The following is a 25,588-nucleotide window of genomic DNA, read 5'->3' as shown; positions in this document are numbered from 1 at the left end:
TCTGTCATCTAGGCTGGAGTGCAATGGCCAGATCTCAGTTCACTGCAACTTCCACCTCCCAGGTTCACGTGATTCTCCTGCCTCAGCTTCCTGAGTAGCTGGGATTACAGATGTGCACCACCATACCTGGCTAATTTTTAGAGACAGGGTTTTGCCATAGTGGCCAGACTGGTCTCAAACTCCTGGCCTTAAGTGAGCCACCTGCCTTGGCCTCTCAAAGTGCTGGGATTACAGGAGTGAGCCACCGCAGCCGGCCTCATGTGCTTATTTGCTGTGTATCTCTTCTTTTCTGAGATGTCTGTTCATATCTTTTTCCCGTTTTCAAGTGGGATTGTTTGGTTTTCTATTGAACATGGAGCTTTTTTTTTTTTTTTTGAGACAGATTCTGGCTCTGTCCCCTAGGTTGGAGTGCAGTGGTGCAATCTCGGCTCACTGTAACCTCTGCCTCCTGGGTTCAAGTGATTCTTCTGCCTCAGCCTCCTGAATAGCTGGGATTGCAGGCGCCCACCACCACACCTGGCCAATTTTTGTTTTTTTTAGTAGAGACTGGGTTTCGCCATGTTAGCCAGGCTGATCTTGAACTTCTGACCTCAGGTGATCCTGCCCACCTTGACTTCCCAAAGTGCTGGGATTACAGGTGTGAGCCACTGCGCCCGTCACCACCTTTGTTTTTAAGCTGTTAATTTGTTGAAAATCCAGGTCACGGGAACTGTGGACTGTCCCACAGTACAGAATGGCTGCTGATTCCTTCTGGTGTCATCTGTTCCTCTGTCCTCTCTAGTTCCTGGGTCCCGGTGGTTCGTTCTGGAGGTTTGTTTAGATTCCAGTTCATGTTTCTGGGGAGAATCCCAGAAGAGTCCTTGTATGTGGTGTAAGAGTCCTTTGTAGGTGGTGCTGTTTGCTTCCTGTGCATCTGTCAGGAGCCTCAAAACACCTGGCTGCCTTGTTTTTGTGGCATTGATGTTGACTTTGGGTTCAGAGGATGCTGCCTGGTTTTTCCATCACCAAAGTCCCTATTAGCCGTTCACCTTCTGGTTTTATCATTAATATCTGTATCATTATTTGTATTAGGAGTTGCACAATGGTTGCTTTTAGTTCTATTATTCTGTCTCCATTTATTTATTTTTATTTTTGAGATAGAGTCTCGCTCTATTGCCCAGGCTGGAGTGCAATGGCACAATCTCAGCTCACTGCAACCTCCACCTCCTGGGTTCAAGTGATTCCCCTGCCTTAGCCTCCTGAGTAACTAGGATCACAGGCGCATGTCACCACACTCAGGTAATTTTTGTATTTTTACTAGAGATGGGGTTTCACCGTGTTGGTCAGGCTGGTCTTGAATTCCTGACCTCAAGTGATGTACCCGCCTTGGCCTCCCAAAGTGCTGAGATTACAGGCATGAGCCACTGTGCTGGGCCATGTCTCCATTTTTTAATGGGACTTCTGTTACCTAGAACTGCCCCTTGTCAATTATATAGTTCCCCTGAAATATTACCATGAAGAAACTGAGGCTCTGAGAGAAGTCACCCGAACAGGTTGCATGTGGTGGAGTCTGGTGGGAGTCCTGTTGGGTGACTCACAGCGGAAGCCTGGTTATGTCCCCACCACATGGAAGCCTTCCCCGACCCCTCCCGAGCCTGGCGAAGCCCGATGCTTGCTATAGGCTCCTGTAGTGCTAGGCACTCACCTCTCAGCAGTGCAAAGGGAAGAGGCCTCCAGGTCACTCCTGCCTATGGTGTAGAGCAGGCATGAAGAATGGCTTGGACCACCTTAAAGGCTGAGGCTGGGTCTTCCGGTGCCCGGCATGGAGTCCAGAGGCCTCAGGACTTGTTAGAAGGATGATTTCAACATCTTCCCTCAGGACCCTCTGCCATGTCCCTGGCAGAAGTTTAACACTTGGTCAATTAGGAAAATAATGGGAGACAGTTGCAGTGGCTTACACCTGTAATCTCAGCACTTTGGGAGGCTGAGACGGGAGGATCACTTGAGCCCAGTAGCTCAAGACCAGCTTGAGTAACATGGTGAAATCCCATTCCTACAAAAAAAATACAAAAATTAACCGGGCATGATGGTTCACGCCTGTAGTCCTAGCTACTTGGGAGGCTGAGTTGGGAGGATAGTTTGATTCCAGGAGGCAGAGGTTGCAGTGAGCTGAGATCACACCACTGCACTCCAGCCTGGGCAACAGAGCGAAATCCTGTCTCAAAAAAAAAAAATTTTGCTGGGCAGTGGTGGTACATGCATGTGGTCCCAGCTACTTGGGAGGCTGAGGTGGGAGGATGACTTGGGCCCGGGGAGGTCAAGGCCACAGTGAGCTGTGATCATGCCATTACACTCCAGCCTGAGCAACAGCAAAACTGTCTCAAAAAAAAAAAGATAATGGGGTCCTGCCAGAGCAGCTGGAATTCTGAGCCTCATTCGTTTGCATGGACTGCATTGGAAGAGGGGAGACATGGGTGGAGCCCTTCCCCACTCCTTACCCCACAGGAGTAAAGAAGCTGCATCAAATGGCATTGCCACTCCTTCCCCAGGGTCCACAGGCTGTGCCAGGTGAACATCCTGCTTGCTTGTGGGACCTGGGCAGGCAGCTTCCCGGTAGATGCCTCTGCAGAGTGTGAAAGGGTCAAATCCCAGTCCCTACCCTGTCCCCAGACCCATCACACAGTGTGAACAGTTAGCAGAGTCTGGCCTTGTGGCAGCTGGCTTGGGAGTATGTTTGACAGCCTCCGTGTGCTACCTTGAGTCCAGAGAGCAAGGTGAGCTCTGGGCCTTCCAGCAGCTGCCTGCACCTGCTCCCTTGGGTGTTGGGGACCATGCACCTATGAGCTAGAATATTGCTTTAAGGATTTTGGGGCATTATGAAAACCCCTGAATCGTTGTCACCCTGGGTGGCTGTAAAACCAAGTTCTGCATCATTTTCCTCATCTCTAAGGTGGAGATAATGTTACTTACTTCAAAGTTAGTTGCCTTGAGAAAATATATGAGATAATGTTTGGAGAAATGCTTTGTAAACCACCAGGGCTGCCCAAGAGTAAAATAAGTTGTTTATGAATGGGCCCCGGTGCAGAAATGTGGCCAGCTTGGGTCGGGCTGCAGAAACACTCCCAGCCATGGTGGCTTCTCCTCCGCCATGGGGGACCTGCCTCCCCTCCTGCTACAGGAGTCTGGAGGCTGTGGGAGGATGGGCGTGGCTATGTCTTGTTTGGAGGCTCTGGAGCAGGAAGGGTGACTCAGCTATGTCCCCCCACTTTGTAGGAGGTAGGGAGACAATGTGTTTATAAGACGTGGCTTTGAGTCCTGGCTCTGATTTGGGGGTAAGTCACTCACATCTCTGGGTGCGTTTCCTCTTGTGAAATAAACGACCTACATGAGGAGTGTGAAGGGGCCCTAAATGCCAAGTGGGCATGTGCATGTGAGTGAGCAAAGCCACAGGAAGAAGCTGCCCTGCAGCCTTCACCCAAATCCCAGCCCTGGCTCGGATCTGTTGTTGGGGGGTGCCCCCTGCAAGGGAGTTCAAGTGGGGGGCTTCTCAACACTGTGTTTAGTCATAAACAGAACAGCCTTTGACATCCCCCTGCACCTTGCTTGGAAGGTGAAGTTTTTTTTTTTTTTTTGAGATGGAGTTTCGCTCTTGTTGCCCAGGCTGGCATGTAATGGCATGATCTCTGCTCACCACCTCTGCCTCCTGGGTTCAAGTGATTCTCCTGCCTCAGCCTCCCAAGTAGCTGGGATTACAGGCATGCACCACCATGCCTGGCTAATTTTGTATTTTTAGTAGAGTTGGGGTTTCTCCATGTTGGCCAGGCTGGTCTCGAACTCCCGACCTCAGGTGATCCGCCCACCTTGGCCTCCCAAAGTGCTGGGATTACAGATGTGAGCCACCGTGCCCGCCTGGGAAGGTGAAGATTTAGGAGTATTTGTACTTCCTCTGGTCCCCCCACAATTCCCCATCATTTAATTTGGGATGGTGTAATAACCTACCCTGGGCTAGCATCACTGACTCCATCTTAGCTATAAACTCCAACCTGGCTTTCCCCTGCCTACCACAGCCCCTCTGAGTGCATAACTGGGTCATGCTGCACTTAGAAGTGTTGAAGCACACTGTTCCTAACACTTGGAACCATTGTAACCGCATCGTGCTTGGCATATCACCACCTCCCCGCCGGCTTTTGTAAGAAAAAGATTTCCCTTTGATCATTGTGTAGAAGGAGCCTGAACATCCCCCTTCTTGGTGACACCTGTGCTCGCAGCCCCTTCCTCTAACCTGCTTTTCTGCTTCTGTAAAATTCTGCTTCAGCTAGGCTCCCGCTCCCCTGCCTAAATCAAGGTAGAAAAGATAATCAAGCTCCTTCCTTGGGGCCGAGAGAACTTTGAGCGCTAGCCGTCTCTCGGTCGCTGGCTAATTAAAAAAGGACTCTTAATTTGGAACTCATTGGGTGGCACATTCCTTCTAACTCGCTCGGTTACAACAATGGTAGACAAAGATGATGATTTACAACCCAAGTCTTTTTCAAGAAATCTTTCTGGCACTGGTTTTCAGTTTTGCAACCATCCTTACAGGAGCTATTCTTGGACTTGTCACTGTGTCTCTTTTTCGAAGCTTGCCACCGGTCTTTATATAGACACCTTCTCCATTTTTGAATTTCTTTATATAGACGCCTTCTCTGTTTTTGAGTTTTAATCTGGATTTGTGTCTCAATTGGTGTGTTAAGAGATCATGTATGTGTGGGAAAATAGAAATGTAAAGGGCTTTCCTAGGGTGCACACTTACAGCTAAGAGCCGAAATGGTGGCAGAGATGCTGCGGCCACTGGTGAGGAGCCAGGGCATAGGCAGGCAGTGCAGGCAGACAGTGGGTGCAGAATCCTCTGCATCACAGGGCCAGGCTACAGTTCACTGCACCCGGGAAGGCCTAGTGAAACCTCCGCCAGTGTCAGGATATTCTGATTTAAATACCACCTTGCAGGCTTGGAAGGGACCATGAGACCATCTAGGTTGACCTCTGGTTCAGACCGAGATGGTTGAGGGTTGGGGTTTGCTCATTTTCTGACCTCAGTTTTGGACCAGGGAACCCACACGGCTGGTGGCGGGGGAGCTGGTGCTCATGCTCCGGCCAGGCTCTTTCCACAGTGCCCACACACCGCAGTTTGCATCTTTTGAAATTGTTGCATCACAGTTTATTGACAGAGTTGGTGATTTGGGTAGGGGTGTTTGCTTGATGGCATTGACCAGCCTGTCAGCAGGTAGCTGGACTGAAAGGGATGCCCCATCAGGGCTGTGGGTAGAGGGTACGGCCGGGCTCCTGCCTTAGTCTTGAGCCACTATGACTTAAGACTAAATCAGCTGCCTCCTTTCTCACAGTTCTGCAGGCTGGAAGACAAAGATCAAGGTGCTGGTAGATGCAGTGTGTGGAGAGGGCTCACTTTTTGGTTCATAGACAGAGCCTTCTCCTTGTGTCCTTATGTGGTGGAAGGGGCTCGGCAGTTACCTGAGGTTCCTTTTATGAGGGCACTAATCTCATTCATGACAGCTCCACCACTATTCTTTGTTTCACTGTGAGGGACCTCAAATTCTTTGGAAACAAGCCATGAAAATCAGTAGATAGGCCAGGCATGGTGGCCCATGCCTATAATCCCAGCATTTTGGGAGGATGAAGCAAGAGGATTGCTTGAGGCCAGGAGTTCAAGACCGGGCAACATAGGGAGACCCCATCTCTACAAAAAATTAGAAAATTAGCCAGGCGTGGTGGCATACATCTGTAATCCCAGCTTCTCAGGAGGCTATGGAAGGAGGATTACTTGAGTCCGGGAGGCAGAAGCTGCAGTGAGCCGAGATTGCACCACCGCACTCCAGCCTGGGCGACAAGAGTGGGACCCTGCCTCAAAATAACAACAACAATAATAATAAAGTTAAATATTATAAGTGGGCTGCAGGTGCTAGGGTCTTGCCTCATAGAGTAAGCAGGAACATGAACCGTGAGTAGTGTGATCCGTGCATTACGACGAGAAGGACGCGGAATGGCTAGAAGTCTCTGAGAACTGGAGGTGTGCAGGTGGCTTGCAGGAGAGGTAGCACATGGGCTGGGTTAAAAGACGAGAGTTTAGAGGTGCACAGACTGGGGAGGAGCCACAGTCTCCAAAACGGCACAGCTGGATGGTGGGGAGTGGGTCAGTCATTAGGGAAAGGGGGAAACATGGCGAAGAACGCACACAAGCCCTCAGAGGAGACCTCAGCAGTCAAGTGGTTTTACTGGTTCAGGGGTACAAAGACCTTCAGGCCCAGCAGGAAGTTCCCAAATGTCTGTTGTGTGCCCATGGTTCTCAGTGCTGCCTGTCCAGTCCTGAATAGAGCCTCTGTCCCCAGGAAGCCTGCGTTCTAGGTGGGGTTGGGGGACCAGTTAATCAATACGTGAGTGAATCGAGTTAGGTGGTGTTGATGTAATGAGTGCTCTAGAGGAAAAGAAAGTGAAGCTTGGCCTGGGAGAGGCTGACATGTTTGCATGGTGGTCAAGGTACAGACCTAAAGGAAAGGTGGGAGGGAGCTATGTGACTGGGCAGAGACAGCCAGTGCAAAGGTCCTGTGGCAGGAGTGGGCTTAGTATGTTCAAGGAACAGCAAAGAGGCCAGTGTGGCTGCAGCTGAGGATGGAAGTGGAAACTGTACGAGCTGAGATCATAGAGGCCAGGAGGGCCATTGAGTCCTTTGGGCTGTTGTAAGGACTGTGGTTTTTACTCCAGGGGAGCTGGGAGCTCTTGGAGTGTTTTGAGTGGGGGTGGCCAGGTCTGGCTAAGCCTTGGAAGGGTCACAAGACTGCTGAGTAGGGACTGATCATCAGAGGCAAGGGCAGAAGCAGAGAAACCTGTTGCATCAATCCAGGAGGGAGGCCGGCTGGGGCAGGGTGATGGTTGGGGTCAGTTGAGACGTGGTCAAAAGGTAGGTAGAGAGACCTGGAAGGTTCTTTCCAACGCTGCCGCTTACCCTGGGAGGAGACTCACATTGCAATTTTTTCTCTCTAGGCTAGCTTGTCACTTACTGCAAGGGTTTCCCTCAGGGGGCCTCCTGCTGCCGGGCATCATGACAGTGAGGGGGGCTGTGCTGGCCCCGGATCCAGTGTCGCCCACGACCGCAGCAGCCTCTCCCAGCGTCTCCGTGATCCCTGAGGGCAGCCCCACCGCCATGGAGCAGCCTGTGTTCCTGATGACAACTGCCGCTCAGGCCATCTCCGGCTTCTTCGTGTGGACGGCCCTGCTCATCACATGCCACCAGGTACCAGGCCTGGTAGGGGGCTTCTAGAAGGATCCTGAGAGGTTCCTAGCCCAGCAGAGTATGAGTTAGGCTAGGCCAGGCTGTGCTGCAGTAGGAGGTAAGCCCTGTGTTCTCAGAGGCTTCCCTCGATAGAAGTCGACTTCTTGTCCACATCCCAGGGCCTAGGGCAGTGCAGGTTTTGATGTGTGGCTCCGGCTTCAAGACTTGGCCCTCTGACACCTGGCAGCAGGGAGTATGTGAAGGCCCTCTGGATATTTAACCATCTCAATCCAGAGATGACACTCGTCACTCCGTTCACCTTCCATTGGCTGGAACTAGTCTCAGGTCCAGCCTAAGCTGCAGAGAGCCTAGAACTGCAGGAGTACAGGGACAGGGACCCCTTTGCAGATGAGAAAATGGAGAGTCAGAGGGGGAGGGGGAGAGGAACTAGCTTGGTCACTTGGAAATTGGTGGCAGACTGGGATGGAAGTCGAGTCTCCCGTCTGCCTGTACTCGTGACCCCAGAGGAGGCCGCTGTTGGCTGGGATGGGTCTTGGTGACCTGCAGGGGTTTGAAGGTGGTCCAGTGGAGAGTGGGACAAGGCGAGTCTGCCTGGGTTTCCCAGTCAGCCCCTTGCCAGCTGCCCTATGTCCCCATCCCATTTAGAACCCGTTTGTGTCCAAGGCTTTTGGCTCATAGCAGACAGAGAATATTTTCTTCTTTTCCTCCCTAGCCCAGGGCTCGACTGGGCCAAGTGTGATTTCATGAGAGCTGGGACAAGACACCCAGGGGCTGCCAGGACTGAGGACCATGGTAGAACAGTTCTTGGCATTTGTGTGTAGCTTTACTTTTTCCCTCTGCTTCCTTAAAGTAGCATGTCATTCTCCTAACTTCCTGGTGAGGCAGGCAGTGCTGTCTCTGTTTACCAGACGGGAGGATGAGGCACAGCCTGAGGACATCCCTGCAGCCACTCAGCCAGGAAGTGTGTCCACCTGCCATAGAGTGAGGGCCCCATCTGTCTTGCTATAAGTTAAGGGACAGGGCAGGCCTGCAACCCAGGTGACTTAGCTCAGTGCTGCCACAGTCACAGCCGGAGCAAGGCAGAGAGAAAGGGCACACACTGATGGCCCAGAGCTGCCTGTGGGTGAGATCCCCTCGGGAGCTTGTGGAAACTGGATTTCCATCCTCGTCCTTGGCCCTCCTGTGGTCTGGGACGTGAGCTCACCGCCACCTGCACCTGTGAGGCCGCCCCACAGGCACCGCTGCATGCGCGCCACGAGCCTTGTGCATGCCTGCTGGTCTGAGTCTCACAGTGGCCTTGGAAGGCAAGTCTTGTCATCCGCATTTTGGAGAGCAGGGCTCTGAGTTCAGGGGTAGGTCACGTGCATCGGTCACAGATGAGTTGGTGGCAGAGCTGGAAGCTCCCTCGCCCTCCCATCCCTGCGGACAGGAGGGTCCCCAGCTGACCCCGAGCCTCTGCCCCCAGATCTACATGCACCTGCGCTGCTACAGCTGCCCCAACGAGCAGCGCTACATTGTGCGCATCCTCTTCATCGTGCCCATCTACGCCTTTGACTCCTGGCTCAGCCTCCTCTTCTTCACCAACGACCAGTACTACGTGTACTTCGGCACCGTCCGAGACTGCTACGAGGGTGAGGATGGGCAAGGGGCAGGGGGGCCGTCTGGGGGCCGTCTGGGGGCCGGGGGCCAGGAAGCTTCTCTCCCCACATTCCTCCCTGAGGGGACTCACAAGGACTATCTTGACACACCCCTTGCTTCTTTACTCACTGCAGCGTTTCTAACAGCACATGCAGCCACAGTCTCACCTCGCAGGTTCCTGGAAGCAGGGGCCCTCCACTTGGGTCGCATTTCTCAATGCCAGCATTTTGGGCGGGGTGGGGGCAGCAAGCAAGTGGTCTGTTTGTAGAGACCTCAGGTACAATTGGGTAGGGACCTGTCCAGGGATCCCAGCAAGTCAGTGGCAGGGCTGGGCCTCTATCCCCATGGGTTTTAATTTTGAGGGCTTTGTTCCACAAGTGGGTTCCCTGCTGTGCCACCCAGGAAAAGGACTCGATTCCTTTTGGGGACTTGGTCCTGGGTGTGGAGTGGAAACTTGACCCACTCCCGTCCTGAGCTCTGACCACAGGCCTGGAGCTGGGTTGCCAAGAGGAGAAGCCAGCCTCACCCCTGCTGCCCTGTGGGTGTCTGTGGCCACAAACAGTCACCACAAGGAGATCAGGATGCTGCTGTCACGGGAGCTGGCCTCTGACCTGTCTTGGGCAGGTCCCAGGCATTCCTCCTCCGTCAGAGACCAGCGATGCCCAGGTCTGTCCTGGAGAGGCCAGCAGGAATGGAGAGGAGGAGTTCCTCAATTCAAGACCCCTATGTTGGGCCTGGCACAGTGGCTCAGACCTGTAATCCCAGCCCTTCGGGAGGCTGAGGCTGGTGGATCACCTGAGGTCAGGAGTTTGAGACCAACCTGACCAATGTGGAGAAACACTGTCTCTACTAAAAATACAAAAATCAGCCGGCTGTGGTGGTGCATGCCTGTAATCCAGCTACTCAGGAAGCTGAGGCAGGAGAATCGCTTGAACCTGGGAGGCAGAGGCTGCGGTGAGCTGAGATTGCTCCATTGCATTCCAGCCTGGACAACAAACTCTGTCTCAAAAAAAAACAAAAAAAGACCCCTGCATTGATACCCACCCTCTTCTCAGAGCGTGAGGTTTCTTGTTTCCTACCCACACCTGCGCTGCTGGTTTTAGATAAAGTGACCAGATGTGGTTTTCCTCATCTCAGGCTGAGCAGCTCTGGCCACGCCCAGAAGTTATCTATTTCTGTGACCTGGGAGGGTGCTGCTCCAGGCCTTCGCTCTGTGGATATTGGGGTGCAACAGGCTCATCCTCTAGGCAGCTGGAGTCTTTCTTCCTGCCTATGTTGAACCTTGTGTATCCCTGAGAACTCACAGGGCACAGGAAATGCCTTTAGGTTTGGCAAGAAAATGAAGGCGCCAAACAGGAACCCCCTGCACCCCAGCCTTTCGTATTTCCACCTGCCCACCCCGAACTGCGGCCACATCAGGCAGGTGCTTCCCAGCCTCAAGGGCTTGACGTGTCCCCGGCCTTGGAAGCTCTTCTCCTGCTCTGTGTGGGGCCCCTCCTTTCCATCTGTCTGTTTCCCGCCACTGTCACTGCCAGCACCCATCCAGGTCCTTGGCCCCACCACAGTTTGATGTTACTTTGCTTTTCATTCCATCACTTTTTGTTCCATCTTCCTGAGCACACTTAGCTCTGCTGGAGCAGGATAGGGAGCAGCCCACGCCCAGACAGAGCCGGCTCATGGAAGATGCCTGCTCCCTCCCTTTTGGATGAATAAGGGACTCAATTAAACCCCTGCCCTGTGCCTCGAATTCCTCTGTGTGGGGCCTCGGTAGCTTCCCATGCTCCCTCCTCACAGGCTGCTGTTTTGTCCAGTCCTTCCAAGTCACAATACTATGGCCAGATGGGGACCTACTCAGGGCTTAACTGGGGCTTTGTATCTGATGTTCTGGAAGCAGCCAAGTCTCCAGGGAAACCTCTGGGTCCCTGGGGCACAGTAAAGGCTGGAATTGGCAAAGGGTGGGGCTGAGAATCCTCTTCCATTCAGCAGCCAGCCTTGCATGGGTACCCAGGGGCAGCCTCTGCCCACCTGTTCTTCAGAAGCACAAAGCTGTTCCCTGCCAAGGCGGGCCCCTCCTGTGTGGTCGGGGGACAAGTGTGGACTCTCTTCTTGGCGGGACCCCAAAGACAGGTGCATGGCAGAAGGTGGGGCACACAGCCAGGGGAGCCTTTGCTTCACCCTCACTCCGTGCCCCAGAGGCAGCAGCAGATGGCTGGCGGGCACCCCCCCCCACCCCGATCCAGAAGCCTCTTTGTTGAGGCCCTGCCTGTCCTGACCTGCCTCCCTGCCTAGGGAGAGGTCCTCTAGGAAGTCGGCCACCCTGTGAAGCACATCTCCTAGCAACTCCATTATCCCTTCAGCCTGGCCTCTCCCAGGGAGTTTACAAACAGCACAGCAGCTGTGTCGAAGTTCAGGCTGCCCCTGAGTTCACCAGCTTTTAGCGGCAGAGGCAGCAGGGCCTGTTCCTTGCCATGTCCCTGCACCACTGCTCTGGGTCTCAACCCCTCTCTTGCAGCTGCCTCTGCAGAGTCAGTGATGGGGCAGTCCCTTAAAATTCAAAGAGTGTCCCCCCATGTGTTCCCCCTCCCACCCTTCCTTCTCAGTGCCCAGGAGGGGCCAGGAGGGCCCAGGAGGGGGACCGGGAGTCACCTGGGCTGGGGAACTCTGCAGATCCAGCCAGCCCCTCCTGAGGGCCCACTCAAAGCTAGCCACTGCAGTCATTTGCTTTTTTTCTTTGTTAACAAAATTTTGCTTATTAACGTTTATTAAAGTAATTAGGCATAGGGTTGAAACACAAAACTGCCCCGACTCCTCACTCCGAAATTCACTGTACTTTGAATTCTTTCAGCTGTTTTCTTCCTAGAATGACTTAAAAATATGCTTATACTTTTGTGTGTATGCTTATACTTTTGTGTGTGTGTGGTTTTTCAGTTTTATGTAACGTTACATGGTGACTTCCTACTATGGAAGGGCTCTGTTTGTCTGTTTAAGAGACAGGTCTTGTTCTGTTGCCCAGGCTGCAATGCAGTGGCTCAATCATAGCTACTGCAGCCTTGAGTTCCCGGGCTCAACCAGGCCACCATGCCTGGCCAATTTTCTCATCTTTTAAGTTTTTTATGGAGATGGGATCTTGCTATGTTGCCCAAGCTGGTCTCAAACTCCTGGCCTCAAGCAGTCCTCCCACCTCAGCCTCTCAAAGTGCTGGGAATACAGGCATGAGACACTGCATCTGGCATGGAAGATTTTGATTTAGGTATCTGTCCCCTGGCCCCACACACAGGCACACACATACCACACACACTTTTCTTTCCCTCATTTTTTCATTGTGACTATCACAATTTTTTCACACACTTTTTTCTGCATTCAGTGTTTGCATTATTACTATTATTATTTTTTGAAACCGGGTTTCACTCTTGTTGCCCGGGCTGGAGTGCAGTGGCGTGATCTCAGCTCACTGCAACCTCCGCCTCCCAGTTCAAGTGATTCTCTGGCCTCAGCCTCTCGAGTAGCTGCGACTACAGGTGCATGCCACCACGCCCGGCTAAATTTTTGTATTTTTAGTGGAGACGGGGTTTCACTGTGTTAGCCAGGATGGTCTCGATCTCCTGACCTCGTGATCCTCCTGCCTCAGCCTCCCAAAATGCTGGGATTACAGGTGTGAGCCACCAAGCCTGGCCCAGTGTTTGTATTATTATATGTTTGTATACCTTGTTCAATGCTGGGGCTTAATAGTGTTCCAATAATTTTTTTTTTGAGATGGGGTCTCTGTTGCCCAGGCAGGAGTGCAGTGGCACAATGATCACAGCTCAGGGCAGCCTTGATCTCCCAGGCTCAAGTGACCCTCCTGCTTCAGCCTCCTAAGTAACCATCATGCCCCGCTAATTTTTTAAAAAGTGTGCCACTGTGCCCCACTAATTTTTTTTTTTTTTTTTTTTGAGACGGAGTTTCGCTCTTGTTACCCAGGCTGGAGTGCAATGGCACTATCTCGGCTCACCGCAACCTCCGCCTCCTGGGTTCAGGCAATTCTCCTGCCTCAGCCTCCTGAGTAGCTGGGATTACAGGCACGCGCCACCATGCCCAGTTAATTTTTGTATTTTAGTAGAGACGGGGTTTCACCATGTTGACCAGGATGGTCTCGATCTCTTGACCTCATGATCTACCCGCCTCGGCCTCCCAAAGTGCTGGGATTACAGGCTTGAGCCACCACGCCCGGCCCCACTAATTTTTTAAAAAATTTTTCTGGAGAAGTTTCACTGTGTTGCCCAGAGTGGTCTTGAACCCCAGGCTCAAACAATCCTTTCACCTCAGCCTCACAAAGAGCCAGGATTATAGGCATGAGCCACCGTGTCCAACCATTGTGACTTTTTTTCTGCTCCAGTTACTACTAGTTTTCTTTTAGTTTGCTCTGTTTTCTACATACCTTTCATTAATTCATTCCTAATTACTTCAATTGAATTAAAAAAAAAAAAAAAAAAGCCAGCCCTGCTCTCAGTAAAGCTAGGTCAGTCCAAGAATCTCTGGGCTCTGCCTTTTTCCCCTGACATTTTTCCTGGAGCCTTCTCCCTGTGCTGCAGTTGGGAATGCCTTGCTTTCCAGGCCTCCGCTGCTCAGCTGTTGCCCTGGCTCCTTCATTCACCGTCAGCCTGAAAGCTGCTTCTCCTGTGCTGAGTCACCTGTTCCATGGAGGCTGTTTCCTCCTTGTTCATGGTTTGCTCTCTCTGCTTCGTTGGAGCATGTCTTCTAGCAGCTTCCTGAGAAAGAGAGTGCATGGGAGGTTTATTTTGTGGAATCTGAAAATATCTTTATTATATTGTGCTATTTGGGTAGTATTCAAGGGAAATAGAGTCCTAACTTGGAAATCCTTCTCCCTTTGAATTTTGAAGGTGTGTCTTCACTGTCTTGGATTCTGATGTAATCTCTGGAAAGTCTGCTGTACTTGATCCCTAGTGCCTGTATGTGTGTGTGATATATGTGTGTGTGATATGTGACTGCTTGCTCTTCTTTTTTTTTTGAGACAGAGTTTCACTCTTGTTGCCCAGGTTGGAGTGCAATGGCTCAATCTCTGCTCACTGCAACCTCCGCCTCCCGGGTTCAAGTGATTCTTCTTCCTCAGCCTCCTGAGTAGCTGGGATTACAGGCACCCACCACCACACCCGGCTACCTTTTTGTATTTTTAGTAGAGATGGGGTTTCTCCATGTTTGTCAGACTGGTCTCAAACTCCTGACCTTGGGTGATCCACCCACCTCGGCCACCCAAAGTGCTGGGATTACAGGCGTGAGCCACCACGCCTGGCCTTCTTCTTTTTTTTTTTCCCCCTCTCCTCTTTGCATTTAGGATCTTGTCTTAATCCCTAGTGTCCTGAAATCTCACAGGAGGTAGGATAGTCACTGTGTGTGGCAGCCTGGCAGGCCCTTGCAGTGTGGATGCTCCTACCTGAAGGTTCTGGGAAGTCTTTCTGTATGTTCCTTTGAGCATTTCTTCCCCTCCACTCTCTTCCAATCTCCATTTTTGGAATTCCTGCTGGTAGGACTTTGTGCTTCTGGATTGAGCCTCGAATTTTATTTATAATTTTCTGGCTCTTTTTTGGTTCTGTTTTCTAGGAGTGTTTTTGTTTGTTATGATTATTATTTTTAAATCTTACCTTTGAGCTTTTCTGTTGACTGTTTTATTTCCTTTATCATGTTTTAAAATTTCAGTAGCTCTCTCTGTTCTTTTTCTTTATGATACCTTGTTCTCAATACAGGACAGCGTATTGTTCTTTGGTTGCTGGGGATGTTAATCGCAGTTTGCTTCTGTTACCTACATTGTCTCTCTCTTGAGTTCCTTTCGTCTGTTCGCTTTGGTCTTTGACCTTCTTGTTAGAAGCGCTCCTCAAATATCAGTGTCCTTGGCTATTTTTTATATTCAAGGCTATTTTTTTTTTTTTTTTTGAGACGGAGTTTCGCTCGTTACCCAGGCTGGAGTGCAATGGCGCGATCTCGGCTCACCGCAACCTCCGCCTCCTGGGTTCAGGCAATTCTCCTGCCTCAGCCTCCTGAGTAGCTGGGATTACAGGCACGCGCCACCATGCCCAGCTAATTTTTTGTATTAGTAGAGACGGGGTTTCACCATGTTGACCAGGATGGTCTCGATCTCTTGACCTCGTGATCCACCCGCCTCGGCCTCCCAAAGTGCTGGGATTACAGGCTTGAGCCACCGCGCCCGGCCTCAAGGCTATTTTTTATATTTAAGAATGGGGTTTAAAATACCAGCAACTTAGGAGGCCGAGGCGGGAGGATGGCTTAAAACCAGGTATTTGAGGCTGCAGTGAGCCAAGATTGTGCCACCGCACTCCAGCCTGGCCACAGATCAAGACTTCATCTCTCCCACCCCAGAAAATAAAAATTGCTGGGCCTTCTGATTGGGTGATGGAGCATGGGGTGTTTCCTTGGCCATTTGTATGCAGCATGGGGGCAGGTACCAAGTGAAGGCTTTTTAAATTCTGGGACCTGTTTCTATAGAGAATAATTTCTCATCTCCTGCCTCAAAACACTGAAGAGGCTGAGTGATGATGCAGAGTGGCAGAGACATGAGAAGACCTCTCACCCTTCATATTCGGGCTGTCTTTGGATTTTCTGCAAGTTGTCCCATTAGCACCCTCAGCTGGAGCACGTTCTGAGGATAGAGCTGTCTCAGCCTCTATTGAAAGTTATAATCAGGCCGGGCATGGTGGCTCACACCTGTAATTCCAACACCTGGGGAGGCTGAAGCGGGCAGATCATGAGTCAGGAGTTCGAGACCCGCCTGACTAACATGGTGAAACCCTGTCTCTACCAAAAATACAAAAAATTAGCTGGGTGTGGTGGTGCATGCCTGTAATCTCAGCTACTTGGGAGGCTGAGGCAGGAGAATCGCTTGAACCCCGGAGGCGGAGGTTGTGGTAAGCCGAGATTGTGCCATTGCACTCTAGCCTGGGCAACAAGAGTGAGACTCCATCTTAAAAAAAAAAAAAAAAGAAAAGTTATAATCCAGTGGCTCCACATGGAGACTTTTAACCAGCTTTTGCATTCTGCATCTGCAGCCTCAACCACAGCCACTGGAGCTGCCTGGCACATGCAGTGCTGAGATTTCCTAGGGCTCTGGCCCCCACTCCCACCCCCTAAGCATCCGCCACTTGGTGACCATGTAATGGTGATCACGTAGCCTTCAGAGCTTTGTTGATGTCACTTGGCTGTTGCTATTCCTCTTGTCCTTGTAGGTTTGCTCCCCACCCCACCCTCATTCCTTCTCATTTCAGTGGCATTAGGAGAGTGGGGAGGTAGGTAGTGGAGATAAGCATGTGTTTAGCCTGTGAACCTGTGACTGGTGGTTCCTCTTCTCCAGAGAGAGGGCTGAGTCTTGGAAGAGGGCTTGGTGCTATGCACCATCTGTAAGGGCTATAATTCACATAGGGCTGACATGCGTCACCAGAGGGTGTACAGGGGCAGGCAGATGGGGGCAGGGTGGGAACCAGCCCCCAACATGCATTTAAGTGTTTGATTGTGGGGTTTGGGGGTGGGCCATAAAGACAACGCTGAGACAGTCCTGGGGAGTTCTGTGATCAGAGGTGTGGAGTTTGGTGTTCAGAGGCAGGAGACATGGTGTCCGTATGTCGCTTTATGTAGTTGCTGTTTGTTAGGAATGTTTGCATGGCATTTCACAGTTTTGCCACGTGTTTTTCATCACTGTTAGCTCATTCTCACCTCCCTGCTACCTGGCAGAATATATATATTACCATCCCCATTTTACATATGTGAAAAAAATTAGAATAGGCTCTGAAACTTGTCCAGAGTTACCCAGATAGTAATGGCCAGAGGCCAGAGGCCAGACTCGTACCAGGGTCTCTGAATCCTGGAGCTCTGTGCCAGCATGGTAAAGGAGAGCACAGGACAAGCCTATCCCCTGGAAAGGTATGAACTCCTGTCAGGGAAAGAGATTTTAATGCATGAAAGCAACAGAGAATGATGCTTCATTCACTGTCCTACCGGGGTGAGCACAGCCGAGAGCCACAGATGCAGGGCCACACAAGAGCCAATGGCTAGTTTGCTGCCAGAAGGACTCCCTGGCTGGCCCTGGCACTGGCTGGCCGTGGCTCTTAGAGATAGAGCCAAGGATTATAAGAGTTCAATAGCGGCCCGGCGCGATGGCTCACGCCTATAATCCCAGCACTTTGGGAGGCCAAGGTGGGCGGATATGAGGTCAAGAGATCGAGACCATCCTGGCCAACATGGTGAAACCCCATCTCTACTAAAAATACAAAAATTACAGGCAGGTGGTATGCGCCTGTAGTCCCAGCTACTCGGGAGGCTGAGGCAGGAGAATCACTTGAACCCAAGAGGCAAGAGATTGCTGTGAGCTGAGATCGCGCCACTGCACTCCGGCCTGGCGACAGAGTGAGACTCTTATCTCAAAAAAAAAAAGAGGTCGATAGATCTGAGTGCAGAAAGACGTTCAGAAGAAGCCAGTAGAAGAGGGGTCAGGGGTCAGAAACAGCATTCAGGGTGGTGAGAAGCAGAAAGAAGCAGGATCAGCAAAGGAAAAAAAAGCCACGAGGGAGGAGGAGAGGAGCCATTTGGCCCAGCTAGGACCTGGGGTCACTTGTGCTGTGCAGACCCTGCCCCCTTGGTTGCAACACACTGCGCCCATTCTTGTCTAGGATGATCACCCAGCACTGAAAAGGGGCAGAAGAATGTTCTGAGGCCCCTATTTTCTTTTCTTTTTGTTTTTAAATTTAAACTTTTATAAAAATTTAAACAAGCTAGGCCCCTGTTTTCTGAGCAGAGAAAATTTCAGCCCAAAGTGGGCAAAATTAACTTTTCCAGGCTCACCCACCAGTTAACGGAAATAGAATGCATCTTTCCAAGTAACCAGTGTTTCTTTGCAGCAGAGGGAAGGGGTGTGAGGCCAGCTTTAGGTGCTGAAGGTGTGCACAGGAGGTGAGCTTAGAATGGCCCAGTGTGCCCAGGGTCATCAAGGTCCCACACACAGTGTGTGGCTCACAGTAGGTGCACAGCAAGTGTGTATTGAAGTTATAGTGAGTTATGTCTGCCTCCTGACCCTGGGAGCTGTAGACAGAAATGTGGGAGGGCAAGTACTGAGTCTTTTCTCAAAGCCCAGGGGCCCTTGGGGCAAAGGTCTTAAGTGCTCCGTGCCTGAATATCCTTTTCTGTAAGCGGGGATATTTCCTTCCCTGTCGGGGGATGGTGATGGCAGGCAGCGGGGGAGGTGTGAATGTGCAGAGCCTTACAACTGCTGGGTCCTGTAGCAGTTACAAGGTCACAGGGCCACTGAGAGGCTGGGTGGGGAGCAGTCTCTTGGACTATAGCTTCCTACTCAGGCTCAAGGAGCTGCCGATGAGGAGAGAAATCCATTCAAAAGAAGCCAGTAGAGGAAAGGCCAGAAGCAGCATTTGGGGGTGGCGAGAAATGGTGAGAAACAGGAATAAACAGGATCTGAAAGGACAGGAAAGCCACGAGGGAGAAGCCTGGAGCCTCGGGTTTGGAAGGGACCCCTTGAGAAAGTCTGTAGAGGGGTTGCCCAGCCTGATTGCTTCTGCTGGCAGCAAGCTCACACCTTCCGTCTCTGGACTCTGCCCATTAGAAGTATTTTTTTCAGGCCGGGTGTGGTGGCTCACACCTGTACTTCCAGCACTTTGGGAGGCTGAGACCAGTGGATCACTTGAGCCTAGGAGTTCAACACCAGCCTGGGCAACATGGTGAAACCCTGTCTCTACAAAAAAACACACACACAAAAAAATTGTCCAGGCATGGTGGCACATGCCTGTAGTCCCAGATTCTTAGGACACTGAGGTCAGAGGGTCGATTGAGCCTGGGAGGTCAAGGCTGCAGTGAGCTATGATCGCATCAGTGTAGTCTGGGCAACAGAGTGAGACCCTGCCTCAAAAAAAAAAACAAAAAAAAAAAACGGAAATAGTTTCTTATATTGAGCTGAAGTCCTTCTGGGATCTGCCCCTGGGGCCCCCATGGGGGTCCTATCTGACCCTGGGAACAAGGTGCCTGTCATGTCTATGAAGAGAGTGACCTCTGATGTCTTCTCATCCCCAGTGCTGTCCTTGTTTTGTGTTCATCCTGGTTCTTCTCTCCTGATAGTGTGCATGTGTCTCTAGTTGAAGATTTGGCGTCTAGAATGGAGCAGAAAGTTCCATGTGGGGTGGGCGGGTTCAGCCTACTCTCATTCCAACGCTGGTGGAGCTCCTCTCAGAGACTGGCCCCAAGGCCATCAGCTTTCCAGTCTCCAAGACAAAACCCTCCAGAGAAGCCACAGCCTGATTGCCCAGGCCAGGAGAGAGGCCCTCTGGTCCCTGACGCTGATTGCTGCTCTCTGGACTTGGTCCAAGGGCCCCTTGGTCATTTATGAGTCCCCAGGGCTTAGCATAGAGCCTGGCACACCAGCTGTGGTGGATAGTTAGGGAGGTTAGAGTCATTCTGTGTCTCCGAGGCCTCTCCAGGGGTCTGGTACTGGAGCTGTGGTGGGAGGGGCGGTGGGCAGTGAGCTTGCTGGCCAGGCACCTCCCTCCAGCCCCATCTCAACTTCTCCGCTCTTCTTATATCCAGGGCACGCGTCTTTGTGTTTGTTTCCAGGAGGTGTGTTGAGTTTTCCATTTTAAACACCTTTGTTGGGATGTTGGAGGTGGTGTGTCACATGGCTCTGTACTTTCCAGGAGGGTGACTGTGATATGTCCAGATGGTCAGTGGGGCTGAGTTTGGGCTGGTTGCATCACGTCTGAGGAGATTCTGTCTCGTCTTACTTCTCTGAGTATTAGAGAGTCCATTATCAACTCACTAATGATTCTTGAAAGGGAACTGTCAGCAAATTGGTATTTTACAGACTGGCTGGCCCCAGAGCACCTGCAAAAGGTCAAGAATCTTGAACTAAGAGAGACGATGACATTTGATGATTCTGATCAGTTGTGTGCAGAGCTGGTTACGGATGGACCTTGGCCACGTAATTCAAAAGCGTATTGACTGCTGACATGTGTTTTGATGCAGGAAAGGACATGAGTCCAGGCGCCAGGCCTTTCTCGGGAGTGGCCTACAGGGATGGGCTTGCCTGGGAGGGAGCTTCGGGGCCTGCAGGCAGCAGATAGACAGTAATGGTGGTGACAGCCCACACCCAGTGCAGTGAGCCTGGACATGCTTCTGAGCACCTTCATGCTCATACCCCACAGCCACCTGCCAAGTTGGTGTTCCTGTGATCCCCTTTGATAGATGGGGAAACTGAACCCAAAGAGGCTCATGCACATCGCATACCTCTGTTGTATGTGTGTGAAGGGTGAAGGGACAGTCACAACAGTGCTGGGGAATGATATATACACGTGGGTGCCGCCTGGAGATGGGAGCTCTTAATGGATTAGGGTAACCGTGAGTGGTGTAAAATGCTGCAAATGTGTTCCTTTCCAAATTGCTGAAGGCCAGCTTTGCCTAAAAAACATCGCCAGGGCTTTCTACGCTCCAGTTCAGTCAGTGAAACATTTGTGGTGTGCCCTGGGTATGCCATGAGTGGCAACTGTGTCCTGAGAAAGGAGAGAGAGGGAGACCAGTTGTCACTATGACACAGGGCGGGAAGCACTGGAAAGTGTCTGCAAATCAATTTCTGTGGGTAAGAGGCACTTGCCTCCACGATGGTCACCGGGACCTCTCACACTGGGTGCCGTCCCAGCTGGGGTTGATGGATCCTGGGAGTACAGCAGGAAGGGCGCTGTGGCCTGTGGGATCTGGGAGTGCAGCAGCACTGAGGGGTGGGGACCCTGCTCTGGGGAAAAGTGCATCATTAGTGCTGCTGAGGAGTGATGGGAGCATGGGCAGGGACCAGGTCACCCATTGAAAGACCAAGTGCCAAGCTGGACGGTACCAGCGAGCCTTAGAGGACTCTATGCTGCAGGGGCTGGCGGGATCGGATGAGAAGGAGCCCTCTGGCTGCAGGGCTGCCATGGCTGCCTTGACCTGTTCCCCTGACCCTGTTCTGCCCCTCCCCTTGGCCTTGTGCCTTTGCTGGATGCCCATCCTCATTCCCATGTCCTCACCCTGGCTCTTCCTCCTGTGCTGTTTCCTTTTGGATGCCCTCTGCTGTGCCCCTCTTCCTCCTCCTCTCCGCACTCTCTCCTCTCCCTCCTGGCATATCCGTTTGCCTCTAGCACCCTGTAGGCAGCAGCCTTTGTTTTGCTGACCCAGCAGAAACCCCCTGACCAGAAGACCTGTTACAGCACGTTGCTGTATTTATAGCCTCAACATTTACAGCAGACTTGCTGTGCCATCCCTCCCTGTGGCAAATGTTGGGTCTTTGTGGAGATGTCGAGCTGAGTCCCAGTTTAGGATGAGCAGCCCAAGCTTCCCGAGGCATTTGCACTGTGTTCTGTGCACTTCCTATGTGCTTTGTTGTAGCTCCTAGTGCTGTGCGTATTCCAGATACTACTACAGGTTGTTGACTGGATGAAGCTTCTGCTCTCTCATTCCTACTTGGAATTTCTCCCAAGATTTTTGTAGACTGTTTTGTTGTTATCTTATAAAGTTGTGATTTGTAACACACAAGTATGTAAGACAAACATTTATTTATAAATACATCAGAGATGAGGTCTTGCTCTATTGCCCAGGCTGGAGTGCAGTGGCTATTCAGAGGTGCGATCTCAATCTGGAGTTTTCACTTGCTCTGTTTCCAATCTGGGCTGGTTCACCCCTCCTTGGGCAACCTGGTGACCCCCCACTCTCAGGAGGTCACCCTACTGCTGCCACACCCAGTGCAGACACTACATCGATGTAGCACATTACACCCAGAACTCCCAGGCTCAAGCCATCCTCCTGCCTCAGCCTCCTGAGTAGCAGGGACCACAGGCACGTGCCACTGCTCCCGGAAAAACTAATAACGCCAATACCGTTTCACCCCAGGGTCTACACTGCCAGCCCTCCCAAACCTCCTGGGTGGCCACCCTTATCTCAGCCTCCTCCAGCCTCCCCACATAACCCTGAATTCATGGCAGCCCCTTCCTTGTCTCTCTTTATAGTGTTACACCAATGTAGGGGTGCATTCCTGGATAAGATAATTTAGGCGTGCTGGGTTTTGAACTTAGGAGTGGAAGATCAGCTGTGTTTGTTCTTTTTTTTTTTTTAAGATGGAGTCTCACTTGCTGCCCAGGCTGAAGTGCAGTGGCATGATCTTAGCTCACTGCAACCTCCACCTCACGGGTTCGAGCAGTTCTCCTGCCTCAGCCTCCCGAGTAGCTGGGATTACAGGCGGCTAATTTTTGTATTTTTAGTAGAGACGGGGTTTCACCATTTTGGCCAGCTGGTCTTGAACTCTTGACCTCGTGATCCACCCACCTTGGCCTCCCAAAGTGCTGGGATTACAGGCATGAGCCACCATGACTGGCCATTGCTGTGTGTGTTCTTGACAGGCTTCTTTTACACAACCCTATGTCCCCCAGGCTCCTCCCTGTTGCCACGTGCAGCTGTGGCTCTTTCACCTCCATTGCTGTTTAGAATCCCGGCATCTGTGGACCCATTTTGCTGATTTGACTGGTTTCCCCTGGACACTCTTTTTGCAGCCTTGGTCATCTATAATTTCCTGAGCCTGTGCTATGAGTACCTAGGAGGAGAAAGTGCCATCATGTCGGAGATCAGAGGAAAACCCATTGAGTGAGTATGGAGTCTTCCCAGAGCCCTCAACCACCCCGTTTCCCGGGCTGGTGTACCTTGAGCTGTCCTAGCACCAGCTGGACACAGACCATCTCCACCCATGACCTTGACATGCTGTGCCTCGCCACATTTCCTGAGCAGCGCCATTCTTTTGGGCTCTCAGGAGGGCCCCAGCAGCTCATTCTCTCGCTCTCTTTCTGTCTTGGTCTTAGCGCTTTCCTGTTTGTTTCTTCCTCCTGCGGTTTTGACATTCAGAGCTCTCCAAGTTGGTTTGTCACCCCAGGGCCAGAGCAGCCGTGTGTCCCTCTGCCTACGGCATGTGCAGGTGCTCTGCCATGCCTCTCCCTGTGCTTGACCTAGGGCTCAAAGGCTGCCCAGGATCTGTGCCCCAGCTCAGCTGGATGTGTGGGAGGGCGGCCTTCCCCACCTCACCGTTCCCAAGTCCTTGCTCTTTACTCACTGCCGCCTCCTCTGCTGTGCTTGTCTCTTCCAGGTCCAGCTGTGTATATGGCACCTGCTGCCTCTGGGGAAAGACTTATTCCATTGGATTTCTGCGTTTCTGCAAACAGGTGTGTGTCTCCAACAGCTGCCTAGGTCAAGAGGAGCAGGGTGGGGACTGGGAGGCCCTACCATGGGCTGCCCTTGGCCCCACCTGTGGAGGTCCCCTTTCCTATGAGGCACCCCAGGCCCCCAGTACCCACCCCGCAAGCTATTAGGAAAGCACTACATTAGCAGGTATGCTTGAAGGGGCAGCAGCTGGCATCCTGGGAGTGTCTGGTGTACTTTGGGCAGGAGCTGATCCTAGACCCTTGCTCGTGTGACCAAGTCTTGGTGTGTGTGAGAATCAGAAGTGCACAGGGATTCTAGATTCTCCGTCTGAAAACTTCTCATCAGCTGCAGCTAGGGGGCAGGAGGGTTTTGGCATTAAAGACACACGACAGAACAGGCCTGTGCTGTGTTTCCCGTCTCTCCCTGCATTTCCTGGTTGGCAGTCCAGCCGCTCTAGCTTCCTGGGCTGCCCTCCCTGTGGTCTAGAGTAGCCTGGGTGGAGGCAGTGTGGTGGGGTTGCCGAGTGTGTCTGACCATCTGAGCCTGATTCCCAGCTTCTCCTCTGACTGTGTGACCTTTCATAATTGGCTTACCCTCTCTGAGCTTTCATTTCCTCCTCTGTAAAATGAGTGTAATGATACTCCTCCCAAGAGATGGTTGTGAGAATCAGATGAGGTAACGGACTCTGCCCCCTGTTGATGGAGGCAGAGTCTGAGGGGTTCGCCCACCCTTCATGACCTTGCGTTAGTCTTCTCTGGGGCTCTGCAGGGGCTCTGTCATGTAAGCCCCTCCAGCTTTGCCAAGAGTAGTCACAAAAGGACACAAAACCCACAGCCAAGTCACTGTGGCCCTGGAGGGCAGAGCCTGCTGCTCCCTTCTGTGCAGGGCCCAGGCCACAGGGCGGGCACACCCACAAAGCCTCTACTGGCACATGCCAAGTCTCCAGTTCTGCTTCCAGACCTTCTCCCCTAGCATGTTCCTAAATTCAGAATCTCACCACTGGACCTGCAGGGAAATAGTTAAAACTATCCTGGGTTCAGGGTGGGGCATGGAGAGCCCTTGTTTACCAGTCGGTGCAGCCACCCAGGTTCCGGCCAGCTGTGACTCACTGCCTTGTTTGATGATTGTATTGTCTACAAAGTTTTGCTTTCATGATTGCTAGCTAGTGTGGCCTTGTTAGAAATGATTCCCCAGCCCTGTGGGCTCAGATGTTCTGCTATTGTTCCTGGAGGTAGCAGGGAGAGGTAGAAGAAGAAAGAGAACAAAAGAGGCCTCTTTCTTTACCAGGCGGAGAGAACACACCCCAGAGCTTTGTCCTGGGGGCACAGAGACAAGCCTTCAACTCCTCAGGGCCAGCACTCAATATCCAGATCTGGAGAGAGTCCTACTTTAAGTAGAGATTCCCAGATCAACTACCCCCTACCCCAGCCCGCAGGAGAAGGTCTGGAATGGAGCCCTGGAATGTGGCACATGTCTAAAGCTCCCCTGGCGGTTCCGATGTCCAGCCCAGCCTGGAAACTGCTGACTGGTCCAGGGTGTGGTCAGGCGATGATTCTGGGGCCTGCTGGCCTGGGCTCTGCTTCTACTTCTCTGTACCTCAGTTTCTTCATCTGTACCCTAGGGATAATGATAGCACCCATGTCAGGGGGCTGTCGTGAGTACCAGGTGAGCTGACCCAGGGAAGCACCAGCCTATTGCCAGGCTCGTAACAAACTGCTGCTCTTCCCAGAGTGTGCCAGCCCCACTTCCTCTAGGCGGGATGACAGGGCCAGGGACGTTCTGTGGGGCTTTCTGAGAGTGGGACTACACGTCTACCTCATCACACATGCCTCTCCGTGTGACAGCTCCATGTGTGGGCTGTCTGGGGTTCCCGTTCAAGCTCTGCTCAGATCCCTGGTTGGGGCAGAAGCTGCAGGTTCCACAGGCCGCAGTTTCTGCTCCAGGCTCCTTGTCCTCTTTGCAGCTACACTAGCTGAGCCTCGGACTGGATTTAACCACCCGCCTAGCTCCTCAGAAGGCGTCTTAGGGCTTAGATTTATTTGCTTTCAAGGTAATGGTGATACTAGTGATGTTATGGGCACTACGGGTACCCCCTGAGTTTACCAGGGCCTCTGTAGGGAATCGGGAAAAGCTGGCTAAGGATTTCTTTCATTGGCTCAGCCAGCTAGTATAGTAGGTGGTGTTAATGCCTGCACAGAGGTGGGAGACTCCCAAGAAGACTGTGCTTTCTGGCTCTGCCATCCCCAAAGCAGTGGCCCTGTGGTATGGGGAGTGACTATGTCCTTTTCACGAGGAAGTCTATGCTCGGAGGCCAAGTGACTGCCCAAACTGTCCCTGGAATTCAAATTCAGATACCCAGGCTCTGGAGTCCACATGCGCTGGGCTCCTGTAGGTCGCTCTGCTCACCATAAACCCTGGACCCAGGCCCAGAGAGTGGGGCCAAGAACCAGACAGGGTGGACATGGAGGACGGGAG

General features: G+C 52.0%; 1 protein-coding gene across 5 annotated transcripts in view; it reads left to right on the top strand.

Annotated features, from left to right (window-relative positions):
* TMEM184B (transmembrane protein 184B) overlaps positions 1-25,588 on the top strand; it is a 53,634-nt gene that overhangs the window by 20,184 nt on the left and 7,862 nt on the right. Inside the window, exons 2-5 of one of the 5 annotated variants that reach the window (XM_012458936.3) lie at positions 7,012-7,261; positions 8,727-8,892; positions 22,474-22,564; positions 23,058-23,133. In XM_012458936.3, the coding sequence (XP_012314359.1) occupies positions 7,070-7,261; positions 8,727-8,892; positions 22,474-22,564; positions 23,058-23,133 (525 nt within the window). In that variant the 5' untranslated portion in view covers positions 7,012-7,069. Of the gene's footprint in view, positions 1-2,171; positions 7,262-8,726; positions 8,893-22,473; positions 22,565-23,057; positions 23,134-25,588 lie in introns of those variants that run through there. The other 4 variants (XM_012458941.3, XM_012458938.3, XM_012458937.3 and 1 more) reach the window with 4 other exon arrangements.

The sequence above is a fragment of the Aotus nancymaae genome, unplaced genomic scaffold, assembly GCF_030222135.1.
Source record: "Aotus nancymaae isolate 86718 unplaced genomic scaffold, 86718_ANA_hifiasm-v0.15.2.pri h1tg000076l, whole genome shotgun sequence".
NCBI lineage: Eukaryota > Metazoa > Chordata > Mammalia > Primates > Aotidae > Aotus > Aotus nancymaae.
The sequence above is the reverse complement of the archived record's forward strand: the minus strand, read 5'-3'. Positions and strand labels throughout refer to the sequence as shown.